This window comes from Dendropsophus ebraccatus, chromosome 4 (genome assembly GCF_027789765.1).
Source record: "Dendropsophus ebraccatus isolate aDenEbr1 chromosome 4, aDenEbr1.pat, whole genome shotgun sequence".
Lineage (NCBI taxonomy): Eukaryota > Metazoa > Chordata > Amphibia > Anura > Hylidae > Dendropsophus > Dendropsophus ebraccatus.
Genome location: NC_091457.1, coordinates 80,151,951 through 80,173,736, shown reverse-complemented (window position 1 = coordinate 80,173,736; position 21,786 = coordinate 80,151,951). Strand labels below are relative to the sequence as shown.

Genomic DNA, 21,786 nt, shown 5'->3' with positions numbered 1-21,786 from the left:
CTTGATCTCATATTGACTGCAGTTTTTCTATTGCCTAAAATAAAAAAACAGTATTTCAGTCAGTGTTAGGTTTTAGGCCCCCTTCACACGTCCGTGTCAGTTTTTACTGTCAGGAAATCCTGATCAGGAGGCCTCAAATGTCATCAGGAAAGTATCAGGATTTCCTGATAGTAATCCGTTTTTACCTTCAGGAAAAGCCTTCAGGATTTCCTGATGGAAGAAGTAAAAATAGGACATGATGGGAGATGTGGTTCTGCAAACTGGATGGCCACAGCTTGCAGAAGTACAACTGCCATCATGCCCGGCTGACAGGTCATGATGGGAGTTGTACTTCTGCAACCTGGATGGCCACAGGCTGCAGAAGTACAACTCCCATCATGACCTGTCAGCAGGGCATGATGGGGGTTATACTTCTGAAACCTAGATGGCCACAGGCTGCAGTGGGTCGGGTGCCGCTGAGCGAGGGGGCCGGGCGGGGGCTGCCAACCTGAGGCCAGGGTAGGCGCGGCGGCAGCAGCAGCAGGACCAGGTGCACACCAGGACACGCGGCACCAGGGAGCAGGAGAACGGGGAAGCCGGGTGAAGCGTGAGTTGTGGGGGAGAGGGGTATAGGCGGTGGGGGGTGCGAAGGCAGTCCGGAATCCCGGCCATTTCCTGATGTACATTAGGAAAGTGCCTGTGATTCCGGCGCTCCCATAGACTTCTATGAGGGCGTCCAGGCCGGAATTCTGGACAAAAATAGGAGATGTCCCATTTTTTCGGATCATTTTTCCGGAACGGACACCCTTGCGGAGAAATCCGGAAGGGTGTCCGTGCCTAATTAAAGTTTATGGGTCCGGAAAACCGTCCGGATTTCCTGATAGGAAATCCGGGTGGTTTTTCCGGACGTGTGAAGGGGGCCTTAGTCAGTTTTTTATTTATTTTTTTATCCAAAACCAGGAGTGGAACTGACAGAGTAGAATTATAATAGAAAGATTTGTCCGGCTCCTGTGTTTTCAACCCATTTCTTGTTTTGTTTAAAAAAAAAGACTGACAGAAATACTGTGTGAACATAGCCCTAAGGTACATTCACACTGCAGAATCCACACGGAGACTTCAGACGGATTTGTCCAGGTGGCCCCCATTTATTTAAAGTCCTGCTCCTTCCATAGACTCAATGATATTTGTCAGCGGATTCTGCTGTCCGCACAAAGAATTGCCAAGTCTGTACCTTGGGCGGACTGTGTAATCTGCCGGCAAATATCATTGAGTCTATGGAATAGGCGAGACGCAGCCCAACGGAATACATTTGAAGTCTCTGGGCGGATTCCGCAGTGTGAACATACCCTTAGGGTAAAAAAAAAACCACTTGCTCTAAGCCACATATGCAACTGTGAGTGGCTGTATGTGCCTGAGAGTGCATGTATTTTCACAGAATACTCTATTGTTTGAAGTAATTACCCTCCAATCCTGTTCAAAGCCGTTATGTGCGTTGATTGGTGGATATATTTTATGCCTTGGTTCACTCATTTGTTTGTATTCTAAACTGCAGTCAAAAAACAATCAGGGAAAAAAATGCATGTCCTTTTTAATTGAGCATTTTTTAACAGCAGTGGGCAAAACACAATTCTGCAACAGTTGTTCTTGTGATGAACAATCTGATTAAGCCTGGCAATGCTAATCACAATGCAAAGTCCACACAAGACATTTAGATTCAATTTTTTTTTTTTAATTCTTCGGCTTACAAAGTAGGCACAGTGAGAATTTCCATTAATCTCCATAGACAAAGCACAGTGTGTAATGTTAAACCAAAATATATGCAAAGCAGCCATCTGATGCCACCTGTTGGTGTAGCTTTTTCTTCAAATCCGTTTTACTCTGATAAAAATCCTTAGAACATGACTGTGTAGATCTTACACAAGCAGCAGTGAATGGTATTATAGCATATTGGAAGTTTGGGAATCGGAAACAGCCACGAGGTGGAGGACAACAAGGAGTTTCAGAGGCCTGACAAAATGCTGAAGTGGAGAGTAGAGATGAGTGAATTTACATTACAAACTAGGCGAATCGCTTTGTTTGCTTGGCATGTGGCTTATACACCAGCTACCTTTGATCTCTGTGCTGTTCCCTGACACTCCACCCAGGGTGCCTGGAAAAGCTGGATCCAGTCCACTCGTGGTGGAGCAGCATGGAGATTAAAGGCATTCGGTGTATAAGCGGGATGCCAGGTAAAGGAAGCATTTTGCTTCATTTGTAATGTTAATTTACTCCTCTCTAGTGGAGAGTGCATAACAGTTGTCAATGCTTTGCTGGCTCAGAGTTCTAAAACTCATCCGGCATTGAAATCTGCAAAAAAAAAAACAACTGCTTTATGGCATAAGCTTCTATGGCTAAGCTGCTGTATGCATACCTTATTTCACTAAGTGTCAAATGGAGTGGTGTAAAACTGGCACTGAAGCAGTGGAGATGTTCTGTGCAGTGATGAGTCATGCTTCTCTGTACTCCTGGTACTCTGGTGGCTAATGCTGCGTTTACACAGACAGATTTATCTGACAGATTTTTGAAGCCAAAACCAGGGACAGACTATAAAAAGAGAACAGGCCATGAAGGAAAGATTGAGATTTCTCCTCTTTTCAAATCCATTCCTGGCTTTGGCTTACAAAATTGGTCAGATAAATCTCTCTGTGTAAACGCACCATAATGCTACGTTTACACGAAACAATTATCGGGCGAATTTTCGTGATAACGATCGAATTCGAACGATAATCGTACGTGTAAACGCGGTGAACGATCGAAAAATCGTTCATTTTGATCTTTTAACATGTTCATAAATCGTCGTTCGCCAATCGCAAAAAATTTGCAGATCGTTCCGGCTGGGCAACACACTGATTGGCCGGACAGGAGAGCAGGACGCCGGACCCGTGCAGCGAGGACAGGTAAAGTATATACACGGCGGGGGAGCAGAAGGGGTTAAGGGCGGTATAATTACATACTCGCTGCGGTCGTTTAGACCGCAGCAAGTATGTAGTGTATGGGAACTGACAGGACCTGCCGGGCTCGCAGCGAGAATCTCACTGCGAGCCCGCCCGTGTGAATATACCCTAAATGACGGTCATCCAATGCATTTCAACAGTGTGTTAACATAGCCTTTCTGATTTTAGTTGCAAAATACTGTGGGAACATATGCTTAGGGTGTGTTTACACAGACAGATTTATCTGACAGATTATTGAAGCCAAAGCCAGGAACAGACTTTAAACAGAGAACAGGTCATAAAGGAAAGATTGAATAATCTGTCAGTTAAATCTCTCTGTGTAAACACACCATAAAGGTGCGTTTACACAGAAAGATTTATCTGACAGATTTTGGAAGCCAAAGCCAGGAATGGATTTGAAAAGAGGAGAAATCCCAGTCTTTCCCTCATGACCTGATCCCTGTTTATAGCCTGTTCCTGGTTTTGGCTTCAAAGATCTGTCAGATAAATCTGTCTGTGTAAACGCACCATTAGTTTTACACACACAGATTATCTGACGGATTTTGTTTAAGCCAAAGCCAAGAATGGATTTGAAATGGGGAAGATCACAGTCTTCCCTTTATGAACTGTTCTCTGTTTATAGTCTGTTCTTGGCTTTGGCTGCAAAACTCCTTGTAGTAATTGCTATTTCCATAACTAGTCATATAAATAGAGCTTGTTTTATCACTCTCATTTGTGTGTTTTCAGGTGCCAACATTTCGATACGTCTGCGTTCATGTACCAAAACCCCCCCCCCCCCCACAGTTTTACTGGGCCTATTCCGCGGCCCGATAATCGTTGAGCAAGGGCTGCAGGGACATTGTTACCGATGTCCTTGCAGCCCTTGCACCATACGTTACCTGGCAGGACTTCTCCGCCGCTCCGTCTTCCTCCCCGGGTCCCGCGGCAAAGCATCAGCAGCTCCGGAGAGGACTGAGTGAGCTGTCAGACCGCTCAGCCAATCACTGGCCGCGGCGGTCATGGCCTATGATTGGCTGAGCGGTCTGACTGCTCAGTCAGGCTGCTCCGGAGCTGCTGATGCTGTGCAGTGGGACCCGGGGAGGAAGACGGAGCGGAGGAGAAGTCCTGCCAGGTAATGTATGCTGCGCTTCTGAAATCGACGGTTGCCTGCCGCACACCGCTATTCCACCTTAGCGATGCGCGCTGGGGGACTGAGGATTTTAGGTCTGGCCCTAAATAAACGATCAGCTAATGACATGATCATCGGCTGATCGTTTTCTCTATTCCACCGAGCGATAATCGGCCGAATCGGGCCGATTATCGCTCCCGTGGAATAGGCCCCTATGAATCACGGAAGCTACAGACTGAAGTCAGGAACTCCTGGCATCATGGATCATTATGATTAGACATGAATAAATTTACAGTAATAACAAGCAAAGCATTTTGTTATCTCTGCATTCTCCCAGGACTGGATCCAGCTTTTCCCAGCACCTGGGGTAGAGCTGCACGGAGTGGCAGTCAGTCAGAAGGCAGCCGGCTGATGAGCAGATTGCAGAGATAATGAAGTGCTTATATTATCCTGAAACTATGTCAAACTAATGTGATGCGGGGAGTGGGGAAACTGTATAAATATGCGCCACGCTGTATTGAAAAGAAAAAAAAAAAAGTGGTGTTTTTATAGGCATTTTTTGCAAGATTTTAAGGCAGTGTAAAGCCAGCCTTAAGTTTTTTTTTTTCCCCTCAAAGGGCTATTTTATTTCAAAAAGGTGTTCAGTAGAGATGAGCGAATTTCCATTGCAAACAAAGCAACATGCTTCGTTTGCTCGGCACTCAGCTTATACGCCAGCTGCCTTTGATCTCTGTACCACTCTAGATGCCTGGAAAAGCTGGATTCAGTCCTGGGAAACTGGGAGAAGTTTCCCAGGACTGGATCCAGCTTTTCCAGGCACCCAGGGTGGAGCAGCACAGGGATCAAAGGCATCTGGCTTATAAGTCAAGTGCCAAGCAAAATGCTTTGCTTCGTTTGTCTAAATCTCTAGTATAATCGAAAATCTTTCTTGTAATGTAAATCTCCAGTGTTCAGAAAAAAAAAGTGCCAACATTTTGGTAGATACTGAACGTGTTTAAAATGTGAATTCTTAGGCTGCAGTCACATGGACCTATGGCTGGCGAATGCTTGCAATGGATTGTTTCCCTGCCCGGAATGATGTATCAATATAATGCCGGTAGCAGGAAAACTCTTTGAATCACTGCAGCACTGTAATATCATAGCCGTGGTAAATCAAAGAGTTTCTCCCCTGCCGGCAAGATATGATCTTGCCGGGCAGGGAGACAATCCATTGCATGCATTCACCATCCGTAGGTCTGCAAAATCTATGGACACCTGAATGCAGCTTTAGTAATTCCTTCATATGCGTCTTCCATTAATCACTTTGTGGCTTTGGTTTCACAAATTGCATTTTTGAGCAAGTGTTTAGCTCATAGTGGAGGGTCTTGAAGGTTCATTCATGTGCTAATCAAGACAATTGCTTTAATAAATCTACACATCGTAGGGACCATCTGATCTTGACCTGAATTTGTGCTACACTAGTTCCCTTAAACTGTAGCCTCAAATCTGCTAATGGCTGCTCCTAAAGAGTCCAATGAAAGGTAGGTGCTTTACCAATATTTAAAAAAAAAAAAAAAAAAGACCAACTTACATAACTTACTTCACTCCCAATTCTCTATTAAAATAAAAAGGATATGCCCAAGTCACGAGAGCAGTCACAATCCAATATTAAAATAATTTATTGGCTCCACATTACACAGCTTGGTACACAGTTACACAGATGCTGCTGCAATACTCTGTCATACATACATAAATAAGACTACCTACACACATACAGCTCACTTGCTGTTCAGAGTTTAGAGAAGCTATGTGAGCAAAATGTGATTTCATACCCTGTATAACACAGTCTCAGGACTGTGCTGGTCGAGGAGATTTTCAGCTCTTTCAGTACAGTGGAGTCCACAGACGTGGACCCTGCACAAATAGTCCTTTTATACGAAGTTACAATATCCACACTACAAATGTAGACATTTCCCTCCAGCCACTTTGTAATCCTGAGCAATGGATTTTTGACACAGAGCACCCAAGGAGGGAGAAGGAGGGCTTCTCAGCTCTGGAGAGACCCAGTAGAGGTATAGAGAAAATATGATTAATGTGTATCACATTCTAACAGGAGTTATATCGTGCCCTGTAATAAACCACAACCCAATAACCGGTCAGTGCACAGACCCATTGCTCTGATCATCTAGTGCAATCTTCCCAAGAATCTGCTGTTCCAGCTCATTATTCCCTACTGGAAGCTGAAAGAAGTTCATTTCTGCAGCCAATGCTGCCATTGCTGATGGGTCCTGCCCAAACTGTGCCCGGAGCATCATGTCCATCTTTTCCAGTCGTCGTTTTAATCGTTTAGCTTCTCGTTCACGAACGAGTCGTGCTTGCCGTTTCTCTGGTGTCTCATTGGCCCGTTTTAAGCGCATTGCCTCACGATCGCGCTGCAAGCGCCTTGCTCTTTGCTCATCGGTCTCCTGCATTCTCTGCTGTCTCTTAGCTTCTCTGTCCCTCATCCGTCTCAACTCTCGTTCCTCAGGTGTCTCGCTGTCTCTTCTGCTCTTTTTGGCAGTACGCTCTCGTTCCAGCCGTTGCATTCTTGCCTCCACAGGCTCATTCTGTCTACGATTGGCCCACTTGCGCACTGCGGGGGTCTGGTTTGTCATCATCTTCCTGTAAGCTACACAGTTATTGCACACAAGTAACACTCCAGCAGGATAAACAGCATTGAAGTCCATATTGCTGGGGGGTTTGTTGTCCTGCTCCCAGCTTTCTGTGGACAATACATCTGGTAGCTTTTCACTAGAAAAATAAGCAGATCTTTTAGAAGTTATGCCATCGATCTCTGGTTGCTAAAAAAAAATGCATTGGAAAGATTTCATTGAAAAAAAAAAAATCTCATACCACATTTCATGTGTTTTGCTGTGTGATACAAGCTTCTGCAGTGAGCAACTGTGCTGGACTTACACGAGAGCATGTATATTCAGTAACCAGGATGGTCTCCTTTCACTGTGAGGATATGTCCACAATACTGAATGCCGGCGGATGACCTGCCGCGGATTCCGCAGCTCGCAGCCTACGCATCTCTGCTGGTCCCATAAGCGTCATTCTATGGTTTGGCAGACTCCGCCTGAAGAATGAGCGGGTTCACGAGTGGCCACGAGCTGCGGAATCCACGTCGAGTTATCCGCCGGGATTTCGTAGTGTGGACATACCCTTTCTACAGGCCTATATACACGTCCCGATGTGCAGGAAACGAGTGCCGATCAGCAGGATAAGTGCCTTATTTACAGAGCCTTTACAAGTCTCAATCATTTGTGCAGCCTTTTAAAGGCAACTACTCATGATTTAGATGCCTGCACAAAAGATGCAATCAGCCCATTCATCAGCTGACCTCTGGCCCTATTATAAGGGTCCATTAGGAGCAGTTAGGGTTCCTGTCTGGCCTAGATAGTCTCAAATTAAGTTTTAGTTTCCTGGTTTTGATCTCATAATGCAACACCTTAAAAAATATTTCAGAGCAAATTTCTATTACAGAAACTACTACTATTTCAATTGGTATTAGAGAGAGTAGTAAGAGAAAAGGTATCTCCTTTTTTAGCTTATTTTAGCTCAGCCCAAATTACATTTATGGGGCTGGGTTGTAAGGCTGAGCACATACATAGGAGGAGTATATGTCCTTCTAATCCTGGACAACCTCTGTAGGGACCTAAAAATTTTTTTAAATTAATATAGTCCTTACCTGTTGAAGGTGTCATGGCTAGAAAACTGAGCACCACATACAGCACAGTTGGAAAGCTGATCTTCTGAATGTATGAGAAGATGTCTTCCAAGGGATCCCGGGGAGCTAAGGGCACGACCACACACCGGACACAGATAGCTTTTTGCGCTCACCACAGCAGCCGTGTGCTAAAGAAAAGACAACATAATTATGAGAAAGAAATGGTTTGTTTTGGGCTCCCCTGATCCTCAGTGATGTAAATCACCTTTCTTGGGCCCCAAAAAACTCAACACCATTATATGAGGTCACTGTTGTGATAAATGGGAGCACTAAGACTGTTTGTCACCTACCTGATATACATGAGTGATCAGCTGCTCATGGCTCTCACAGTCCAATTGACAAAGTGGGCAAATAAAAAGTGTAGAATCCAGGTTACTGTCAAGGGACTCAGCAACCTATCAAAAAAAGAAAGATTCACAAAAATCTTGTGGAATGTTTTTGACACTAGGCCTGCTTCTCTAGCTGGTATATTCCCTCAAGACTGAATAGGAAGAGCATACTTCGAATGGGTAAAGCAGCTTCCATCACACGTTACCCCAGGACCATGCATAGTTGCATACAACCTTAGTAGTTAGCTTTTAATTACTTTGAGTAATGTATATTATCTATTAAGACCAAGTATTCTTTGCTTATTAAAATGTATCAATATTGCCTTTTACTTTTTACAGGTCTGTCAAACGCCTCAACATAGGTCTACAGTTAAAGTGATATTGTCACCCCCTTTCCATATCTTATAAAGGCTTTCTTGGTGGTCTCTTCCCTAAAAATGCATGTTATTTTTGGTGGACAGTGTCTTATGGGTGGGGCTTCACAGTCTCGTGCCCCATGGCCTTGCCTCCTCCTGTAGCGTCATCAAAATGGGCCGACCTATAGGCCTAGTCCCCACCCCCTTTGAGTAACAGAGGGGACGGGGCCTACAGTGCCAATATAGGCTGGCATATGGAGCACGACACCCGTGAAGCCCCACCCATACAGCACTGTCCACCAACAACATGCATTTTTGAGGAGAGAGACCACCCAAAAATATTTTCTACCGTAAGATATGAAATGTCCACAATATAAGCTTAAGAATGGTGGTGAGAACTTATATGGAAAGGGGGTGAAAATATCACTTTAAAGGGGCTGTCCGATCATTTTCCCTTATGATCATATCCTCCAAGTATCAAAAATGTGCTCTCTAGTCTTGATGGAGATTGGAAGGAGCAGTGGTCTTGCGTGTGCACTGCCACAACATCCATTGTCTATAGGGGTTGCCAGTGAATGTAGTGGAAAGCTGAAAACCATCCTATTTTTATACACAGTAAATGGGGCGCCAGTACACACGTGTGACTGCCACTCCATTTTGACAGAATAATCAAGATTCTTATTTTCAAGACCTCAAATCCTAGATTTAGTAGGCCAGTGTTTCATCCTCAATAAAATATCCTTTGCCCTTCCATGCTTACCATAGATACGTCTGCCCGTTTCCTCATCTTCCTGCTTCCACCAGGCTCTCCTATCTCTTTCTCGGTGTTGTCGTCTTCAGAGGCTGGAGATGACAGCTCATCGATTGTAGTATCCTCATCACTGTCACCTAGAATTAGAAGATTTACATTGCAGAAGAGGCAATAATGCACTAACAGTACCACCAAGTGTAACTGTCATTTAAAATATTTTTGCAGAAATCAATAGTTCAAGTGATTTTAAGAAACTCTGTAATAGGTTTTATTAGACAAAAAAAGCCTCTTTCTGTACTCATAAAGCTGTTTCCCAGCTCCCCTCACTTTTTATCTGTTCATTATCAGGCAAAGTCATCTATATTACAGAGGAGCAAAGTGAAGAGGGGTTGGTTGTGTCCATTATAAACTGGGGAAGGACTGAGGGGGATGAGTGAGCAAGAAGACCAGACAAACAGCTCTGCTGATTGTAGACTGGGCACATAAGACGCTGGATTCACAGGTCAGATTGCTTAGTGCTGGCCTGTGAACTGGGTGAGGTAAGATTGCAGAATGATGTGCTGTGCAGGGCTGCCTTTTCTCCTCTGTGCATAGACCATAATGGACACAGAAAACCTTCTCCAACACTTGCTCGGTTCTCACTTTTTTGGCTATCAGTCTTGAAGTACAGTAATACTTCAGGGTTTAGAAGAATTTGAACTGTTTGGTATTTAAACGAATATTTATCCTGAAGTAAAGTTCAGAATTTGAACTTTGCTCTGTATCCCAAAGTTTTTGTGTGGATCATAGGTTGTACCTGGTGAGTTTAGCACTGGAGAGGCTTCACATACAGTACAGTACTGTATAAGAATCCTGGAGTACAGTACAGTAGTAGTACAGTTGGAGCTCCACCATCTCCCATCAGTTACAGTGCTAGGGCGGGTAGGGGGGGCACTATACAGTAAAGGATGAGTGAGGAGTTCGTGACTACTGTACTATAATTGTTGGTTTTGTTTAAGTTTTCTTGTGTATAATGCACTGTACTGTATAGAGCTGTTCTGTACTGTAGTGATTACACTGGGCACTTTTAAATGTAATAAATTATACTATAGTTAATTATTGGTTGGTGCTGGAACCAATTAAACACATTTACATTATTTCCTAATGGTGCGTTTACACTGAGAGATTTATCTGACAGATTTTTGAAGCCAAAGCCAGGAACAGACTATAAACAAGGAACAGGTCATAAAGGAAAGACTGAGATTCCCTGTCTTTTCAAGTCCATTCCTGACTTTGGCTTCCAAAATAAATCTGCCTGTGTAAACGCACCATAAGGGAAGACATTGTATGGTTCTCAAACTGCCTTCCTGAACCAATTACGTTTGAGAACAGAGGTACCACTGTATATAGTTCTGATGAGTGGGATTATGAGGATTTCTTTGCAGGGAGAGGCATTCAAACTATTTCATCTTCAGTCACTGCCTTGTCAGAGAGAAGAACTGATCACCACAAAAAAAGCATGATATATAAAACTATCTAGATCACAGCCAGCCCCCAACACATTACACCCGACTCACTGCTACTCTGGTCATTCGGCTCCATCTCAGACACTTCCTGTTTTACAATCTTAGTCTTCATCATTGCTTCACAAGCTTGTTTCTCCAATCCTGCAAACATGTTCTCCCCTAAGGAGGGAAAGAAAACTCCATTACACACATCCCAAGGTATGGCTTGCCCTGGAAATACTAAGTCACTCATAGACTTTAGATTTCTGCTGCTGACAATGTAAAGTCTAGAAGGAATTCCACTTGAAATAACATCCCCATTTAGCCTGTGTATGCTAACGTTGTTTGCAAGCAAATGCTGAAAAAGACAACTTCTGCTGACGCTGCTAAACATCTTAATCAGATAAAAGATATCTAATTCTACACTGAAAACAAACTGAAATGCACATCACGTGATAATGCTGAATTAGCATCTTTGTCCCCAATATAGGATGCTTGTTTAGCAATGACTTTCACAAATGAAGCCTGCAGACATACTTCCTTCTGTCTGTCGGCTACTTCTTGCTAACCCACCGAATATGTGTTTGTCATTACTCAGAACAGGAGAGTACTCACAATGTACTTTATTTGGAGTTGTCTGTTTCCTCCGGGACATCTTATGAGAACTAGCTACATCCACGCTGTCCCTCTACACAGAGCAGCTCTGAAATGGAGAGGAGGAAAAGTAACGGTTAAAGCTTCAGACAAAAAAAAAAAAAAAGAAGAAAAGAAGAAGAACATTGTATATTCAGCACCCGAAACTGCATTGGAAATATGTATAGACAGGACCAGATTTTAGCAGCTCTTTGGAAGATCAGAATCTGCAATTATATTGGCTGCTAAGGCCAATTTATTCACTCTAGAACGGTTCTCTAGTATCTTTTGCTACCCACGATCCTGCTGCCATAGAGAATATGTACTGAGTACTGCTAACTAACCGCCATCTTTAAAAAGCAAAGTTGGTTGGTTGAAGCACGGGAGATGTGTCAGTACCTTGTGCTCCAGCACATCTGTAGTACAAAGGCACCCATATTGTCATAGTGTTCTCCACAACAAAAAGTACCAGAATATTTAAATACTTAAAGTGAATGTACCATCAGGCCTGAGCTGAAGTACTGGAGGTGGGCCAACCAACCCCTAGTGGGAGAGACCCCCCTCCCCCCTCTATAATATGGCTCCATTGATTTTAATGGAGCTGCGTCATAGAGAGGCAGGGGGTTCCTCCCACTGGGGGTGGGTTGGTCTGCCTCCAGTACTTAAAGTGAATGTACCATCAGGCCTGGGCTGACCCACCCCCAGTGGAAGGAAACCCTCGCCCCTCTATGATACAGCTCCATTGATTCTAATGGAGCTGCGTCATAGAGGGGCTGGGGGTTCCTCCCACTGGGGGTGGGTTGGTCCGCCTCCAGTACTTAAACCCGGGCCTGATGGTACATTCCCTTTAAATGCATCATGGCGGTATTGAGGATAAGACAAGGGCTGCCAATCAATGTCAGATACCGATAGAGATCAGCAATGATGGTCCTTAGTGTGCCTTCTTGGCTCAGAACAGGATTAGTGAATGAGATCTACTCTAGAAAACCTGCAGACCTCCCCGTAAGCTTCCGTTATATAGGAACCGCCATCATGTCATTGCCTTAGAATGGGATTTTCATATCCACGAGTGGACGTTGCAGAGAATAAGTCTAGAGCCGTGGCACGGTTTCTGCTTTTTCCAATAGACACAAATATATGGAAGTGCATGTGTGTCAATGAGATGTCTCTCACCCCAATGCTTTCTTCTCCTCTGACTGACAGCTCCTTACTTATCACATCAGTTATCATGTAGAAAGGGAATACCTGTTCAAGACTAGACTACTACTTCAATTGGGAGTGATCATACATGCCCCCCCCCCCCCCCCATTTCTCAGGATCAGGGGTTCCCCACCTAAATAATATATGGAACAATTAGAAATCTGATCTCCATACATCACAATGGCAGATCTAATATTATAACAACCACGTAGAATGAATGAGATTGTGCATATAACTGCTGTAACCTGAATGTAAAGCCTGAGAGTGACCCAGCAGCACATCAGCCTGGCCTTGCAGCCCCATAGTTGCAGGTCGTGTATAGAACATGCATGGTGCAGGGCTCCACAGTCACCAGAGGGCACCCCGCACCGTGCATCTCTCCAGAGCCTGCTGCATTCACAGAGCTGTTCATCCCCTTCCAGCGGTACAGCCGGGTATTGTGACCGGCAGGCTGCTCCGGCGCTCTGTCATCCCCCATACTCACATGCATGATCCCCGGAAGCCGCCCCGGCTCCGGTGTCCGGGTGTGTCCCGGTCCAGGCAGACGGTGAACGCTGGAGCTGCTAGAGGGAGAGAGGCCCTCTGATGACGTCATTCGGTCATGTGACCATGGAGGTGGTGGAGAGGGAGACATGGGAACCAGCCTCCGGTGTGTCATGCATTGTATGGCAAATGGGGCAATTCAGTGTTCTTAGGTGAGAAACAGCCATGGCAGGCAAGCAATGCCCACAGTGTGCCAGCCACACCACTTACAGTGTTCACCCACCATGCCTTTAAATGACAGGCATCACCTCATCCGAAGAGGTGCCAGTCTCTGCTACCTACAGCTGCCCATAAGGGGAACCACCATAAAGGCCAATGGTAAAGTCCTCACAACATGGTAGGAACTGCATCTGACTGGATTCTTACACAGGTGTCAGCTATGAAAGCTTCAGAGGTTGTCAGAGGATCACACACATGGCCGCTATCCCATAAATAGTGCACAAATAGGCCAGGCTAGGCTCACACTGCGTTTTATAGTCTCCGGTGCTGGGATATATAGAATTTTGTCAGTATGTAAATGGGGCGGTCCATTGTGGTCCCCCATTATCTGGAGAATAGAGCACTGCCGCTACATTCACTGTCTATGGACATTGCCAATGGTAGCCAAGTTCTCAGATTTGAGGTTGATGCGGTTTTGTTTTACCCATAGGTGTGTACCCAGTACCTTTTTTTTTCTTTTGTGGCTTTTTTTCCACTTTCCAAATTTTTGTCTCATTATGAGTCATGTGATTCTATGATTGTGTGATTCATGGATTTCTATTAAAGAATGTAATGCTGGGTTTACACAAAACGATAATTGGCCCAATCGTACGATTAACGATGTCGGAGTAACAATTTTTTTTCATAACGATCAGCGTTTAGACGGTACAATATATCGTACGGAAAAATCGTTTTGCGATTGCGCTCCCGCAGCCCGGCCCCCCGCAGCCCGCCCCCCGCTCATCCACAGCCCGGCCCCCTACTCATCCGCAGCCCCCTGTGTCGCCCCCGCCGTTCCAATCGCCACCCCCGCTCCGATCGCCACCCCCGCCGCCGCTTCAGCACTGATTGGCTGAAGAGGAGCCGTTTGAAATTCCCGACTCCCCTCTTCAGCCAATCAATGCACGGCAGCACTGATTGGCTGAAGAGGGGAGCCGGGAATTTCAAACGGCTCCTCTTCAGCCAATCAGTGCTGAAGCGGTGGCGATCGGAGCGGCGGCGGGGGTGGCGATCGAGCCGGCGCAGGGGGCTGCGGCCGGCCGGACTTTCTCGCGACGACTGTTTACACGGAACGATCTGCAAATTTTTTGCGAACGACGATTTAAGAACAAGATAAAAGATCAAAATGAACGATTTCTCGCTCATCGTTCGCTGCGTTTACACGTACGATTATCGTTCGAAGTCGATCGTTATTGTGCAAATTCGAACGATAATCATTCCGTGTAAACCCAGCATGAGGGTCCATTTACACAGAAAGATTATCTGCCAAAGATTTGAAGCCAAAGCCAAGAATGGATTTGAAAAGAGAAATCTCAGGCTTTCCTTTATGACCTGATCTCTGTTTATAGTCTGTTTCTGCCTTTGGCTTCAAATCTTTGTCAGATAATCTTTCTGTGTAAATGGACCCTAGGCTTCTGCTCCTGAGAGGGCTTTGGCTGGGCTCGGTATGTTTTAGTATTGTATGTTTCCTGCCCAGCCCACTAGGAAAGAGTTGCTGTGCATCGCCACCTAAAGGAGACATCCTGCTAAATTCTAAATTACAGTGCGGGCAGGGGGTGGCGGAAACATAATAAAGTATAGTTACCGGACCCAGTGCCCTCACTGTGCTGCATTACCAGGATCCCGTGCCCCGCTGAATGTATTTTTCTCCAGGCTTCAGGGTACATCACAACTATGCTGGAACGGCAGGCAATGGTGGCCAAGTTATGATGTAATGGGGGAAATATGAAGAAGGCTGTCAGTGGTCGAGGTGCGGGACACAGTGCTGTGTGGGCAGGGTACGGTAAGTTTACATTCCCCACACCATTTGCCCGGGCTGATTTTTTTTTCTCCTCGCTGGACTTCTCCTTTAACTTTTTTGGTGGCAAAAACTTAGTAGTGATAACATCCAATACACACACAGACACACACACGGCTGACTGCACTGCACCCAGCAAGAAAGGGGTTAAGTGGGAATGCATAGCATTGCAATTTAAAGGGGTTATCCGGTTGGGTAAAAAAATATGTTGACTCATCCCCCCTCCTGCAGACTAACAATTCATTCCATACATGTCATTACCTTTTCAGACTCCTCCCCCAGTTACAAACCTGCTTCTTTTTGCTGAAGACACAGAAAACTCTGTGTGAGCTTTTCTCTCTGTCTCCTTCACCCTCCACAGTGTCCCTGGACAACTCTGTGATGGAGGGAAGGATAATCACAATAAGGTCACAAGTAACTTGACCTTAGATTACTCTCCCAGCTTCACAGAGAGCAGAAACAGCCAGCCAGGTAGAGTCGTCTCAGAAGGGAGGGGTAGACAGAGTGAATAGCTCACACACAGTTTTCTGTGTCTTGAGCAGAAAGCAGGCTCGGAACTAGGGAAGGAGACAGAAAAGGTAATGACATGTCTGGAATGAATTATTAGTAATTACCTAATTCAGGGCTCCAGATGGCGACCAAAATGGTCGCCAATGCGACTGCCATTTTGCAAATGGCGCCCAGATTTATTAATCTGGGCGCCATTTGCGACTGGCCCCGGCGGCGGCGCGCTGTCTCTTTAAGATGCGCGGCTGATGCGCGGCTGCCGGGGGTGTCCCATCCTATCCCCGGCAGCGCGGCGCATCAGTGAGCTGCCTGGGGCCCTGACTTCCGGCACAGGAAGCGCACGTCAGAGACGCTTCCTGTGTCAGAAGTCACAGCCCCGGCGTACACTGACGCGCCGCGCTGCCGGGGATAGGACGGAACACCCCCGGCAGCCGCGCATCAGCCGGGGACAGCACCTAAAGAAGACGAGGATCGCCGGGGGAGCGGGTTGTCAGGTGAGTTTGTTTGTTTGTTTTTTTTAAATATTGCTTAGCTTAGAGGAAAGGGGGGGGGCTTTATAATGGGGGGAAGAGAAGGGGGGCATCTATAATGGGGGGAAGAGAAGGGGGGGCCATCTTCAAGGGGGGGAGAGGGGGCCATCTATAAGGGGAGGGGGTATCTATAAGGGGGGGAGAAGAGGGGGCATCTATAATGGGGGGGGAGAGGGGCCATCTATAAGGGGAGGGGGTATCTATAAGGGGAGGGGGTATCTATAAGGGGGGGAGAAGAGGGGGCATCTATAATGGGGGGGGAGAGGGGGCATCTATAAGGGGAGAGGGGGCATCTATAAGGGGGGGGGGAGAGGGGGCATCTATAAGGGGAGAGGGGGCATCTATAATGGGGGGGGGGGGAGAGGGGGCATCTATAAGGGGAGAGGGGGGCATCTATAAGGGGGGGGGGGGAGAGGGGGCATCTATAATGGGGGTAGAGAGGGGGCATCTATAAGGGGAGGGGGCCATCTATAAGTGTAGGGCAAACTGGCTGCAGACACTGGGAGATAGATATATGCACAATTATTATTATCAGGGCCCCTCAGGTGTCTGTATTGTAGGGGGTCACTTGCATTAGTCACTAGGTGAGAGATATATCTATCTATATACACATCTTGTGGGGGTCACTATGGCTGCAGTCAGAAGTCTAGCTCAGTATGTATAGACTGTTGCAAGCTTTTAAAGGGAACCTGTCACCCCCGGTGACGGGGTGACAGGCTCCCAACCCCCCGTTAGAACCCCCTATACTCACCTCATCCCGCCGGGTCCCGCTTCTGAAGATGGTCGGGTCACGGATATCTCAGCCGCTGCAGCCTGACGCGCACACTGAGAGATGAGTCCAATGCTCATAGAGAATGACGGAGCGCTAGACTCTCCCGTCATTCTCTATGAGCGTTGGACTCATCTCTCAGCGCACGCCGGGCTGCAGTGGCTGAGATCTCCGTGACCCGACCATCTTCAGAAGCGGGACCCGGCGCGATGAGGTGAGTATAGGGGGTTCTAACGGGGGGTTGGGAGCCTGTCACCCCGGCACGGGGGTCGACAGGTTCCCTTTAAGTTCAAGTTCAGAAGAGTAAGCCTCATTAGAAGGCTAGCCAAGTGAGGCTGAAGTACTGAGTCAGACTGAAAACGTTCAACATGGAAACTTGCAACTTGACAACCATATACAAACTAAGAAAAGAAAGGATCTAAAGGAGGAGGAGGCTGCCGTGGCCTCTGCACACAGTAAGTCCCATTTAACATAACATTAATTTTACATGGTTTAAAATGTTGGCGACCAAATATTCTATTTGGCGCCTAAATTTTTCAGGTTAGGAGCCAATGGCTCCTAGGTAAATTTTTTAGTCTGGAGCCCTGTAATTGGATAACTCTTTTAAAGTGAATGCACCATCAGGTATATTCGCTGTAAGTGTTGCATATCAACAGAACGGCGTTGGCACAGGGAAGCCGGTGCCGCAGTCCTTTATTTGAACGGCCGCCTGGTTCCTGTGCACAGTGTCAGTCTATTTCCGAGCACTTGCCCAGGCTGAAGCACTCCCCTTTGTTTTCTTTCTGTGTTTGATCCAGCTGAAACCATGACAATTTCTTCCAGCAACTAGTTTCAGCAGAACCTGCCAGATAATTATCTTAGGCTCTGCATTTTTCCAGGACCCTCGTACTCTTTGCCTCAGCAATAATGCCCACTTTGCTGTCCTTCACATCAAAGTGGGTAGGTGGAAGCTGTAGGTGGTGGGAAGGTAGTATGAAGGTTCCCCATTAGGTAGGAAGGTTGTTCCAGTAGCCAGTTTCCCATATTAGGTAGGTGCACACAATAGGTAGTTTCCCACAATAACTAGGTACCCCATGTAGGTGCCCCTTGAAGGTTGTTTTCTTAGTATGTAGGTGCCCCAATAGGTAGTTTCCCCGAGTATGTTGTTGCCCATAGTAGGTGGTTTCTCCAAGTATATGTAGGTCACTCATAGTAGTTTTCTCAGTATATGTAGGTCCTTTGTAAGTAGTTTCCTCTGTATATGTAGGTCCCTCATAGTAGTTTTCTCAGTATATGTAGGCCCCTCATAGTAGTTTTCTCACTATATGTAGGTCCCTCATAGTAGTTTTCTCAGTATATGTAGATCCTTTGTAAGTAGTTTGCTCAGTATATGTAGGTCCCTCATAGTAGTTTCCTCAGTATATGTAGGTCCCTCATAGTAGTTTTCTCAGTATATGTAGGTCCCTCATAGTAGTTTTCTCAGTATATGTAGGTCCCTCATAGTAGTTTTCTCAGTATATGTAGGTCCCTCATAGTAGTTTTCTCAGTATATGTAGGTCCCTCATAGTAGTTTTCTCAGTATATGTTGGTCCCTCATACTAGTTTTCTCAGTATATGTAGGTCCCTCATAGTAGTTTTCTCAGTATATGTAAGCCCCTCATAGTAGTTTTCTCAGTATATGTAGGCCCATCATTGTAGTTTTCTCAGTATATGTTGGTCCCTCATAGTAGTTTTCTCAGTATATGTAGGTCCCTCATAGTAGTATTCTCAGTATATGTAGGTCCCTCATACTAGTGTTCTCAGTATATGTAGGTCCCTCATAGTAGTTTTCTCAGTATATGTTGGTCCCTCATACTAGTTTTCTCAGTATATGTAGGTCCCTCATAGTAGTTTTCTCAGTATATGTAAGTCCCTCATAGTAGTTTTCTCAGTATATGTAGGCCCATCATTGTAGTTTTCTCAGTATATGTTGGTCCCTCATAGTAGTTTTCTCAGTATATGTTGGTCCCTCATAGTAGTTTTCTCAGTATATGTAGGTCCCTCATAGTAGTTTTCTCAGTATATGTAGGTCCCTCATAGTAGTTTTCTCAGTATATGTTGGTCCCTCATACTAGTTTTCTCAGTATATGTAGGTCCCTCATAGTAGTTTTCTCAGTATATGTAAGCCCCTCATAGTAGTTTTCTCAGTATATGTAGGTCCTTTGTAAGTAGTTTCCTCTGTATATGTAGGTCCCTCATAGTAGTTTTCTCAGTATATGTAGGCCCCTCATAGTAGTTTTCTCACTATATGTAGGTCCCTCATAGTAGTTTTCTCAGTATATGTAGATCCTTTGTAAGTAGTTTGCTCAGTATATGTAGGTCCCTCATAGTAGTTTCCTCAGTATATGTAGGTCCCTCATAGTAGTTTTCTCAGTATATGTTGGTCCCTCATAGTAGTTTTCTCAGTATATGTAGGTCCCTCATAGTAGTTTTCTCAGTATATGTAGGTCCCTCATAGTAGTTTTCTCAGTATATGTAGGTCCCTCATAGTAGTTTTCTCAGTATATGTTGGTCCCTCATACTAGTTTTCTCAGTATATGTAGGTCCCTCATAGTAGTTTTCTCAGTATATGTAAGCCCCTCATAGTAGTTTTCTCAGTATATGTAGGCCCATCATTGTAGTTTTCTCAGTATATGTTGGTCCCTCATAGTAGTTTTCTCAGTATATGTAGGTCCCTCATAGTAGTATTCTCAGTATATGTAGGTCCCTCATACTAGTGTTCTCAGTATATGTAGGTCCCTCATAGTAGTTTTCTCAGTATATGTTGGTCCCTCATACTAGTTTTCTCAGTATATGTAGGTCCCTCATAGTAGTTTTCTCAGTATATGTAAGTCCCTCATAGTAGTTTTCTCAGTATATGTAGGCCCATCATTGTAGTTTTCTCAGTATATGTTGGTCCCTCATAGTAGTTTCCTCAGTATATGTAGGTCCCTCATAGTAGTATTCTCAGTATATGTAGGTCCCTCATACTAGTGTTCTCAGTATATGTAGGTCCCTCATAGTAGTTTTCTCAGTATATGTAGGTCTTCTGTAAGTAGTTTCCTCAGTACATTTAGGTCCCTCATAGTAGTTTTCTCAGTATATGTAGGTCCTCCATTCATAAGGCCCCCTTAGTAGGATTTAAAAAAATCTTTCTTTTTATTGGGTCCTGGCTCCCCCACAGTAACTGGTAGCTTCTCTTCCCCACCTCTATAGGCTCCCCTGTTGGTGATTTCCCCAAAAGGTAGGTTCCCTCACACCTTGTGTAAGGGAACAGACCAGAGTCCAATTTTAATTTCTAGTCTTTTTTTTTAATGTGAGAAGCAATCTGATTGGCTGCTATAACCAGCTATTCCACTGTCCCTTGGCACAAGGTTTCAGCACTGTCTCCCCTGTGTAATATACCGTCACAGCCAGAGCACAATAGAGACTCTATCACGTGGAAGTGACGTCACCAGGAAGTGCACGTTTCCACCTATCCCTTCATTGCTGCTCCTTAACTAAGCCCCGCCCAGCACTCGGCACATGACATTGACGTCAGTCAGCATTCGGTACCCCAGCTGATACCTTAGACCCGCCCGCAGCCTTGGCACATGACGTGACGTCAGTGGAGGGCGTATTCCGGCGCAGTCCTAGCTACCTGACAGGTGAAATCGGCAGTTTCTGGGCGCAGTGAGGCCTCCACACCCGGCGGATCCTGCGAGGGGCTTGTGTTACCGGAAGGAGACGAGGCTTAGGTAGTGGGTGCTGTGTGTGTCTGTGTGCCCGGCAGGCGGCACTTCCAGGCTCTGCCCCCGTTATGTATACTGTATGTGCGGCTGTGTGTCCTGTGCTCCTTATACTGTGTACACTGGCCTATTATATAGGACTGGAGCCTGTAATGGCAGTACGGTGTGAGAGGCTTATGTTGTGTCTCCAGTCAGCACCATTTATAAGAGGGCTGCTTGCTGCCAATCAGTCAGGAGGCTGAGACCCTTCTAAAGCTAATACTATGCACAGCTGAGCATCTGCTACATTGTGTCCAGTCTATACTGCTTCTGTATTGCTGTATGGTTGGGCCGGGCGTGTATTAGTACCTCAGAGGCGCAGATATGTCCGCTAATTGTCTGCTGGCGCTCGTGGTCTCGGGTCACCACAGACCTCCTCCAATTCAGTGACCTGAACGTAGTCAGCTAAGGATTACGGGCATTTTCTGAGCGCCTATTACTTAGCAGGTGTTGGCGGTCGGTTCTGAGATTTATACACAATGACACATAATGAAGGATTGTGGTTACCAGGCATTCGTGTGTGTCCCATAGTCATCAGACCAAAAAGAACACTCTTTCTGACATATTTTAATGCTTTGGAAATTGGTGCTCAAGACTAAAAATATGTGATCTGTCTTACTGCCAGGAACTGTGATGGGAGGGGGAGCAAGGAGGCTTTACAGTCCTTGGCACTTTATAAGCTTGGTAAAGCCTCTGATACTTGGTACCAGAGAAGAGAAGCATTTTTCTATGTTCTGGAAGTACAGTATATGAAGGCACCATATGTCTACTTGCCCTTACAGCTATCTAACAGTGTCACAGATTCACATTAAAGCAGTGATTTTCAACCTTTTTTGAGCCGCGGCACACTTTTTATACTTAAAAAATTCCGGGTCACACCACCAACCAAAATGACACTAAAACAGTACATATTATACATATAGTTAATAATATAGATTCTAAATGTATTTATACTCACTCCTCCTGTGCTTCTCTCCACCATACTTCTTCCCCCTGCTTCTCTCCACCATACTTTTCCCCCCTGCTTCTCTCCTGTGCTTCTCTCCACCATACTTCTCCCCCCTGCTTCTCTCCTGTGCTTCTCTCCACCATACTT

At 45.5% G+C, this 21,786-nt stretch overlaps 1 protein-coding gene across 1 annotated transcript; it reads right to left on the bottom strand.

Moving 5' to 3' along the window:
• Nucleotides 1-5,722: 5,722 nt before the first annotated feature.
• ZNF821 (zinc finger protein 821) lies at nucleotides 5,723-13,166 on the bottom strand. The gene is made up of 7 exons (XM_069968542.1): nucleotides 13,066-13,166; nucleotides 11,364-11,451; nucleotides 10,821-10,928; nucleotides 9,274-9,401; nucleotides 8,119-8,223; nucleotides 7,790-7,956; nucleotides 5,723-6,849 (listed from the first exon to the last, which is right to left on the bottom strand). The coding sequence occupies exons 2-7, from the start codon at nucleotides 11,401-11,403 to the stop codon at nucleotides 6,216-6,218; spliced, it is 1,182 nt and encodes a 393-aa protein (XP_069824643.1). The 5' UTR covers nucleotides 11,404-11,451; nucleotides 13,066-13,166; the 3' UTR covers nucleotides 5,723-6,215.
• Between the last annotated feature and the right edge of the window lie 8,620 nt (nucleotides 13,167-21,786).

Bases quoted from the DNA above. Each gene is read 5' to 3' on its own strand.
- ZNF821 (XM_069968542.1), bottom strand. From the start codon at position 11,403: ATGTCCCGGAGGAAACAGACAACTCCAAATAAAGTACATT. The intron at 10,929-11,363 runs GTGAGTACTCTC...TTCCCTCCTTAG, and splicing joins AACTCCAAATAAAGTACATT to GGGAGAACATGTTTGCAGGA. The intron at 7,957-8,118 runs GTAGGTGACAAA...TCTTTTCTTTAG, and splicing joins TGATCACTCATGTATATCAG to CACACGGCTGCTGTGGTGAG.